At 41.1% G+C, this 10289-nt stretch overlaps 1 protein-coding gene across 1 annotated transcript in view; it reads left to right on the forward strand.

Moving 5' to 3' along the window:
• med6 (mediator complex subunit 6) overlaps positions 1–10085 on the forward strand; it is a 19427-nt gene extending 9342 nt beyond the window's left edge. The window contains exons 2-6 of the mRNA XM_010797885.1: positions 7976–8094; positions 8922–9004; positions 9097–9205; positions 9734–9849; positions 9963–10085. Coding sequence (XP_010796187.1) covers positions 7976–8094; positions 8922–9004; positions 9097–9205; positions 9734–9849; positions 9963–10034 — 499 coding nt within the window. The 3' untranslated portion in view covers positions 10035–10085. The remainder of the gene's footprint in view (positions 1–7975; positions 8095–8921; positions 9005–9096; positions 9206–9733; positions 9850–9962) is intronic.
• The last annotated feature ends 204 nt before the right edge of the window (positions 10086–10289 follow it).

Raw genomic sequence — 10289 nt, forward strand, 5'->3', positions numbered from 1 at the left:
GGGGGTGAGCGTCGTACAGTACCGTTGAGTAAATAAAAGAGTAGTCCTCTCCTACAGAGACTGAGACTCTAAAGTCAGGAGGCCATTAGCTAACCGGTGCGTCTAAGTCACCAGCGAAATTCCTTTTTTCGGCTCCATACGTAAAGCTACGGTACAGAGGACGCGAGATAGAGCCGTAAAACGGGAAAAAGACATAAAGGAAAAGAGTTCGACGCAACAACCGAGAATAGTAGTAGGTTATAAGCGTTTTTTTCTAGTGGTGACTAGAGGGGTTAGCAGGGCAAACATGCGTGTCTCCGACCGCCAACAAGGAAGAAAAATTCTCTCTTATTCTGTTTTCTTTTTCGTTTATCCATAAATATTAGTAAATAAGACCCTGAGTTTGAGACGAGTTTGTGCACAACAACGGCAAATTAATAAGTGTACTTCGGAACAATCGAGAAACAAGTGCCTCCACCTTCTCAAATACATGAGCCTGAAATTTCAGTTCTTCCTCTGTGTAAGTATATAGTAGCAGAGATTTTAATGAGAGAAACGACGAACGTCCAAATTCTCAGAGGTTTAGGTTTAGTGTTATCGACGAATAATATTATAATTTTCAGATTTTGGACTCGGAGCCACTTAATAACTGCGTAATTACACAAAGAGTACACCAATTTCGGCCCACGATTAGATATCTGGTATAGAAGATTTTTCAGGCTATTTAACATACAGTTCGAATATATTTTGGATATTCACGTAAAAACTAAAACCATAGTCTGAGATCATTACTGACTTAGACGAACTCATTGACTTCGACCGCCTTCTTCACATACAATCGCTTGGTGATACCATGATCAAACAATGTTCAAGGATACATTTTTGATCTGAATCTTTACAATGAAATCAATTTTCAACAACCCCTACAAGCGTTTTTTTTATTTTGAGTTTTTCTTCCTTCATGTTTTTGAGTATATACGTGTTACCTGGTAAACATAATTACGATACGATTAATAATTTCACAAGGGTAAAAGTTAGACTTAAACGTCAGAGCATTTGTACCTTGAATTCCACCGTAAACTTTTACTGAGAACATGTTACGGTCTATAAGGAATTACGCGGTATATTAAGTAATCTATTTTCTCTTTTATATATATATTAAAATTATTAATAAAAAACTTGGACCGTTCTTCACAACAATTTATTTCCCAATGTAAGGCGTCTATATGACAGAACATTCTTAGACAGAGGGTCTCCTTTATGACCTCGATTTGAGAATGGAATTTTAGTTGAAGTTTAATTGTAACGTGACGGAGAACAATGTGTACTACTAGTAGCACTATCTGTTTTCCTCGAAGGTTAATAATTCTTACGTTTAAGTACTGGTTGCGGGAACGTAAAATAGTACCCACCGTTTCGCAGGGGGAGCAATAAGGACGGATACTACAAATCTGTGGGGAAGGTGGCGGGCGGTGGGGGGAGGAGAGAGAGGGACAGTGGTGCCGCGAAAATCAAAAATCATGTAAACTTCAAACGCTCAGAAAGGAGGTTTTCGAGAGAGTATTATTCTCAAACATTATGAACAAGGACTTTGGACGAGTCGGACGACACGGCAACTTACTTCCACTTATGTCCGGGGGGGAGTGTGACACAAATTTGGGTATCCACTCAAACCTCTCCCTCCCCTCCCCCGTTTTGCTTTTTTTCCAAGTCTAGTCCACAACCCGCCCCAACGCGCGAATTTAAGATAGGTCCGTAATTCGAAGGGCGGAGGAGAAGAAAAAAAATGTTTTCGATTCCTGGGTCTTAGGCGGCCAATCGAGAATAAAAAGTGCGAGCCCTCAGAATTCTATATGTTCCCCTACACACAGGAACGGTCTCTCCTGATTGCAGGGTATAAAGGTGGACCGACTCCAAAGAGGGTGCGAAGAGGTACTAGCCCAAAAGAGACCGCTCGAAAACAAGTACTCAGGATTAAAGTGGTAAACATGTCCGTTGTTCCGAAAAGACTAGACTAAGACTTAACACGAATAAATGGACCTGACCTTGTGGTATGGAGCGTACGGCATTCATACAAAAAGTAAAGTTAAGTTTGAGGTACATGTGGCCCTTGTACAGACTCCGATGTATGGCTCTAACAACGTAGCTGCAGATCATACACTACTTTGCTCCTGACTGGCACGTGGTAAATGCATTAAGTGCACGAACCCCTGCTGACCGGACACCAAATAATCGAAACCACATGAGATATTCACATCTGAGTTAAGGAACATAATATCACAATCAGTAAAACGCTATCAAACACACCAACATAGTCTTGCCCAGTACCAAATAGTAACCGGTCCAAACCCAATAATTCGAGATGTCACCGCCTGACCCCGGTAGCCAAATCGCTCTGAGCCCCGCAGTTAAATGACGCCATAATGAACGACCAATGGGCTACCCGCAGCTCTCAGGGCCCGACTAAAAATCAGGTGTCCAGGCGGTGACCCATAACCATAAAATTGACTTAAACGAAACCAACCAATTTGCGTCTCCTTTATGTACAGGATAATTTTTTTTTTTCTGAATAATATTTAATTTTGTCAATCTTCCATATCTTCTCGTCTAACGAATATATAGACAGATGAAAACTACACATTAATAAAGAATTTGAATTTTTTTTTTCTTAAAAAAATCAACACAGCCTTATTACGGTTATTCATGGAGCATAGACGATATATTGTTAATTAAAAGGTATAAGTATTCAATAGATGTACATAGCCTAATATCCTTCCAGTACCAGCCTCGTCGGCTGTATGGACATGACAAAATAATCCGTTTATTCACTAAGAGAAAACATACATAACTTCAAAGTTTTGGGTTCCAATAAATAAAGTCTAACCTACTTATTAACCGACACAGTACAAAGTAAGTGAAGAAATTGTGTCCACATGCCGGCCCACAGTGATTTTGAGGTCTCCTTCACAGTCCACTCAATTATATGGAAAGTTTTTGGAGTTTTTTTGTAACTAGTGCGAATAGTTTTTATACTCACCACGTATTTTACTCACGTTTCTGAGTGTACGATTTTACCTCTCCTACCTCAGGGGGACAAAGGCGAACTTCATCCCTTGGTCCAATAACACCCGGGAGACCAAGTCACACCTAACCTAGTTCGCTTGAAGTTCATCCCTACAGTGCTAGATGAAAATATTCGTAAGGAGTACGTGTTAGACGATAATAACCTGTTGCTGACGTCGGCGCCTGTCGTCTAACTCCTGAACTAATACTGGAAACAACCCCTACTCTGCCGTCGTGGGGTGGGTGGGGTGACCGAGGGTAGGGGTGAACAAACGTCCGTCTCGGAGTCTGACCGAAATGCCGCGACCGCAGCGCGGGACCCCGAGACGTCCTCGCTCCCGGCCGCTGGGAGTCTGACTGAGGTAGGTTGTGTATTGTTAGCAGGAGCTCCCGCGTGAGTGTCGGAAGAATGGTAGAGTAAACAAGTGGTATATTTCATGAGTACCCCCCCCAAGCTGTAGCTAATGATGTCCCCCCAGCCACTTACGGTTACCGTACGTGAAATTGGCGGGGTGCTCAAACAGTCCCCTACCTGAAAGTGGCGTTCGCTCTCAACAAACGCTTCTTGCTTCGTCTCTCTTTATCACCTTATATGCCGCAAAACTGTCCATTTTCTTAAGAGATCGGTCATGTACCCTCTATGCACGACATCAAGGTAGGAACAACTCAAACAAGACGAAGTAATACAGTTCCCTTCGACCCTTTAATAACTAATGTACGGTGTGCCTGTCAAATGTCCACATCACCAAAATATGAATTCCCTGACCAAACACTATATTCTTAAATGTTCAGTTACCTTACTTGATGAACTTAATTTTCTCTTCTTGCCTCGTACGGTCCTTCAAATCCCCACAGATTACTATTCACCTGTAACAAACTTTTCTAATGGTGAATGTGAGAAACACCAACTAAAGTATTTATTGGGAAAGTACGGCCTATCTAAAGATATCCCACAATAGTTATTTTCCGTTACCCCTGCTATAAGGTATGTTAAAAGTGTTAGTTTCTCTGAGTTGTTATTATAAAATTTACTACGAGTCAAATCAACCCTGATAAAACATTAGAAATTAACACGTCCTGAACCTCAAATAAGTATACAGACCACGACGACCCCTGTAAAGAACAACAATAAATATCTTACACTTACAAACAAGGTTGTCAGTTAACTTCGTTCTTGACCAGTATTCCGTAATAATCTTATTACTAAAGTACCGCAATTATGTTGACACCCCCATAGGCATTAAAATACGTGAGCACTTATCGTTGATATTGTGAATAAATAACCTTGATAATAACATATCACCAGTACCGACGGAAAAACATAACTATGTGAATCAAACGGTTCCCACAGAAGGAACATTTATACTCAATATGTAAACTTCTCCTTTACCCCTCTTGGTGTATACCTATACTCACATACGTACGGTTTGTCCAAATAATATTTCGAACCTTGAACGTAACCAGGGATAAGAAGGTGACTAAATAGGAGATCCAATATATTAATAAAAAAATTAAATAAATTGTATAGATCATTCCACACTTTATTATAGATTTATTAGCTTCTATCACCGGAGCCGTGTTGTCCCCGACAGGGGGGGCACAAAAACGTTATATCGCCATTTATGGGACGGGCAATGTTATCTTGGGTCCCTAGCTAGAAGCTATGTTGAGAGACGGTTGTCCATTCCGAGTACACCGATCGGTGAAAGGTAGGGGGCTCGTCTCATACCTGATTTGTATGTCAAAGTTCTTATATTTCACGTTAGGAGACGGCCAAATTGTCCTGGCAAGTACTCCTGAGACTTGAGTACTTGTGCTCGGGGACAGGTGCATGGCGGCGTCCTTTGACACCTGTTCCATTAGGTTCACAAACACACACATTTGTCAATTCAATTAGTCGACTTTGCACCCCGTGTTGGTGATAACTCGTGCAGAAATAACGGAGCTGGGATAGGCCCTTTAATAATAAGATATAATAATGTATGTTATGATGTACTGTGGAAGAAATCAGGGCGAAACTTTAACGATGTCATATTATCTGGTGATACAGTGTTATTTGAATTTGCTTTTCCCTTGACTTAATGTATCACTATCCTGTCAGTGGCTCTATCAGTAGGGGCTTGGACTGTGAGCCGTAGGGTCGCCGGTTCAATATTTTAGGTTCCAGACCTAAAATATGGAGAGTGGACTTCTACGAGAGGTCCCAGCTCACCTCCTGCCCTGCCGTGGTGCCCTTGAGCAAGGCACCGGGCATGCCCCTTCCCCCCTCACTCCCATTGCTCCCCGGGCGCTGTACAATAGCTGCCCACTGCTCCTAGTACTAGACTCCTGGTACTAGGATGGGTTAAAAGCAGAGAACACATTTCACTGTGTGCTCTGCATGTGAGACCATTAAAGAGGGTCTCTGATTCTATCTCTCTCTCTATATAACTTTTCAGATGTGTAATTGAATAGATCATTTGTTTATACATAACTTAAAATCAGTCATATTTGTGTATATCAATTTGACACTTCATGCTTCATTTTGTTTTGTATAATAATTCTCATGTTACATTTTTGTATTATTTGTGTACACATTCGAAATAAATCAAATCAAATCACTTTCATACAGTTTATTTCCAGGAGTATTTAGATATTTTTTAACAACAGAAACAATATCTTAAACAAATACAAATGTAAGGGATTTGACTGGAGTAAGAATACTGTACAAGATCATTACATGAAAAACTATATATAGCTTAAAGTTTAAACAAAGAAAACAAATGTTTGGTTATAATTGGAATATTTTACATTATTGGAATATAACAGTAAATTATTACAGAAGTTGGTTAAAGCTTATTTTAACAGCTTGTTGCACGATTGGACGGTTTATTTCAGCTTGTTTATAAACGGACTGTAGGCTAAATGTTTTATTAATAAAATCTTGATAGAAAAAGTCTTGTCTAGCATACAGATAAACACAATATGCAATATCTTCCACAAACACATTGGATAACCCTTATGTTGTCTTCCTAATCTATGTTACCACCTTTCAAAGCAACTGTAATCCTACTTATGAGCACAAGCTGTATTCTTCTTTTAGAAATGTATAGTAAATGGATCTCATTTCCACAAAATCCAAACTCATTTCTGAGTTACAAAAGGAAAAAATGTTGAACGATTTTTTTCATAATTTACCCCTAAAAGACCACAGATGCTATCATTTGGAATAAAACCCCAAACCTAATGAAAGTGATCATACTTAGACGTATACAACAAACATGTTATTTCTCTGGCACTAACATCAAATAAACCTTTATCCCGACATAAAAACATTCGGGAACAAATTGGACCCAAGGACCTTCATCTTAGGTTATGAGTGACCTTATTTGAACTCTATAAAATAATATAATGCATGTGTTACTATAGCACTAAATCAATCAATCAATCAATCAATCAATCAATCAATCAATCAATCAATCAATGTTTATTTATATAGCCCAATATCACAAGAGTTACATTTGTCTCAGTGGACTTCACAGTAGAATATCAGTATGACAATACGACACCCTCTGTCCTTAGACCCTCTGTCCTTAGACCCTCTGTCCTTAGACCCTCACATCGTACAAGGAAACACTTCCAGAGAAACCCCACAGTTTAAAGGGGAACATGGGAGAAACCTCAGGGAGAGCAACAGAGGAGGGATCCCTCTCCCAGGACGGACAGACGTGCAATAGATGCCGTGTGTAAATCAAAGAGATAATACATTTACANGGGGTGCGACGACGGGAGAGAGACATACTAGAGAGTAATCTACTTTTATCCTCAGGTGAGCGTCGTGGATGGACTTTTCTTCTGAAACCAAGTATGTCGTTTAGTTACCACGAGTTGATCCTCTAATCGCATCTATCCCCGGCCCCCCCCCTGCTGCGTGGGCGTCCTGCCCCGCGCCCGGCTCCCCTCCCTCCAATGCGTATACCGACACGACTAACTCCGATGACGCATGTTGTTCTGTTTTTGTACAATTACTGAGTCTTTCACCTGGGTGGTTTTAGCTAGCTGTGGTAGGTAAGAAGTCTGTTCCAAAAAGATCTTGTACCTAGTTTTTCTTCCGCTCTGAGAAACAAGGAGGCATTGATAAGTCTCAGAAAAAGTGCTCCCCTGTACCAACTTACAGCTGGTGTCGTCTTGGACTCTGCTCCCCGGGTACATAGCTGACTTCTCTTCTCTGTTACTTCTGCTTCCTGCTTGTGTACGAAGCTGACATCTCTGCTGTATCTTCTTTCTCCCCGTGTACAACTACACCTTCTCTGTTACTTCTTCTCCCCTTTTGTGTACAACGACATCTGGGTTCTCTGGACTTCTCGGTCCCCTGTGGACATACTACATCTCTCTGGTACTTCTTTCCCTGTTGGTACCGACCTACTATCTCTGTCGCTGTACGTCGTTCTCCCCTGGTACAACTACATCTTCCTGACTTCGTCTTCGCCCTGGACCAAGAGCAAGCATAGTCATCTAGAGTAAAGCATTCGTTGTCTCCTGATGGTAGCAGATCTAACACATCAATGCTTTCTCGGTGTACTGCTTTCTCCCCTGTGTAACAACTTACTTCTTCTGCGTGACTTACGTTAATCCGCCTTTACAATACGATCTATCCTGTACAATCTACTGCTAGCCGCTGGGCTGAAACAGAGGGGATTATGGGTAATGCTGCAATGATCTGTTTTTGTGTACATCTCAGAACTGTAATATATTGATGAAAAACAGTATAATAGGAGACCTTCAAGAGTCACTTTGAGCTTAGTGTTTTACCAGTACAATGATTACTGTGTGTATTGTGAGATGCATGCAAATGAATTATCATGCAGAATCTAAATCCAATAATAACACACAGATGTAATTGTTTGGTTTTAAAGGTCAGAAATATGTTTCCAGTACAGTGACCTCCTCCAAGCAAACATTTGTTTCTGTGTCATTTCAGCCAGATGGTGGGGGTGGAGTACATTCTTCTTCACGCTCAGGAGCCAATCCTTTATATCATCCGGAAACAACAGAGGCAGTCACCAACACAAGGTGAGCATCTGAACGCTACTGATATCGGTCCGGCAGAGAAAAAAGAACATCAAATCAAATCAAGTTTTATTTATATAGCACATTTAAAAAAAAAAATGTGGTCGAGCCAATTGCCAAAGTGTTGTACATGCAGTAAAAATACTTTACAGTAAATACAACAGCACAGTTTGTACAGAATATCAGTATGAGAAAACGACACCCTCTGTCGTTAGACCCTCACATCGTACAAGGAAAAACTTCCGGAGAAAACCCACAGTTTAAAGGGGAACATGGGAGAAACCTCAGGGAGAGCAACAGAGGAGGGATCCCTCTCCCAGGACGGACAGACGTGCAATAGATGCCGTGTGTAAATCAAAGAGATAATACGACATAGGTAGACCAAATGTTTGGAAATGCATGTGTCTGTAATAAGAAGAAGAATCCACGAGGATGTCAACAATCCTGTGGGAGCCATCAGGGAAGCAGTATGATGAGAGTCAGGCAGGACCGCAGAGATGTGTACTGTATATTATATGTATATGTATACATGTACTGTGTATTAGATTCAAAACAAGAATCTGGTTTAATTCAAAGTTGGTGCAAATATACAAGGAATTGTGTTTGCTTATACTCATGGCTATCACAAGAAATCTGTCACACACACATAAGAACCTAAGGACTGCAGATGGAAATTCGCTATTAGCTCAACTCTGGCATAAATCATCCCTTCTCTTTTCTGAAATGAATGTATTTGTATGCATGGTTGTTGTTAAAATAAGTACATACATTTAAACAACATAGCACTGGAGCTTATTCCTTAAGATAATTCCTCTCTTTCCATCCTCCAGACATTCCCTTGGCTGACTACTACATCATAGCAGGAGTGGTGTATCAGGCCCCCGACCTGGGGACCGTTATCAGCTCCAGAGCGGTGAGGACTCTTTGAACTGAGTGCTAGAATTTTTTTTGATGATGGATTCTAATAACATTTAAATGATGTAACATGAACCCCCTCTGTCCCAGCTCTCTGCTGTCCATGGAATCCAGTCTGCTTTTGATGAGGCCATGTCGTACTGCCGCTATCATCCATCCAAGGGATACTGGTGGCACTTCAAGGATCAGGAGGAGAGAGGTTCGGTTTAGTTTATTTAATTTACAATATCCAGGGTGTCCGCGTGGTCTTAAAAAGTATTAAACTGCATTTTCCAAGGTATTACATTTTGTAGCTTGTTTTCAATAAGTATCTTAAATGGTCCAAAGAGATGTATTTTACAGTGTGCCTGAATGTTATCATTGCGTAGGTGTGTAGTGTGATTCTGTGTAGTTTATTTATGGCATCCCGTTGGATTTGACGTCATCTGAACAGGACAATCCATGCTGTATATAGTCAATGTGAGGTGAAGTGTGTCGCCAATGTAACCGGTTAGAACTCCAAGTGGCGATGAGGTCTTAAAATGTATGGAAAGGGTCTTCAAAAAGGTCTTAAAGGGTCTTACATCTGACTTCAGGATTCCTTCATATAGCCTGGTATGGAAATGTAGTGAAATGGCAGATAGGGAAGTCTTCAAGAGTCGGAGCTATGGCGCTCTGCAACCTTGAAATGTTTATAATAGGAAGTTCATGTTTATTATGTTGAATATGGGATAACTCTTTTCTACAGAGAAAAATAAACCCAAGACTAAGAAGAAGGAGGAAGCGAGCTCGCTGTTCCAGAGGCATCGTGTGGACACGCTGCTGCTGGACCTCAGGTCAAAGTTTCCACCCACGTTCTACCAGGTACACGTTACACCGACTCAAAACTACAACTACTAGTATATTTCTATTATTCATGTTAAATCTTCTTTGTCTTATCTTTTGAAATCACTTAATGTTTTCCCCTGTGATTTCAGCCTAAGCCTGGGGAGAAGCCCATTCCAGGTATGAACCTCAACATTGCTGTATATACTCAGATCACAAAGTGACATAAGTATCAGTCTGTGGACATCAGTGCGTATCATTGAATGCAGGGGCGGACTGGCCATCCGGTACTGAAGTGGGCCGGTCGGATAAGTCACTAGCACCCCCCGTCCCCCCGTCGACAATTTACTAGCGGTATTTACTTGCAGTACCGAGGTGGGCCACCTCGGTACTGCAAGTAAATACCGCTAGTAAATTGTCGACGGGGGGACGGGGGGTGCTAGTGACTTATCCGACCGGCCCACTTCAGTACCGGATGG

This window comes from Notothenia coriiceps, unplaced genomic scaffold (genome assembly GCF_000735185.1).
Source record: "Notothenia coriiceps isolate Sejong01 unplaced genomic scaffold, NC01 NC01_scaffold00038584, whole genome shotgun sequence".
Lineage (NCBI taxonomy): Eukaryota > Metazoa > Chordata > Actinopteri > Perciformes > Nototheniidae > Notothenia > Notothenia coriiceps.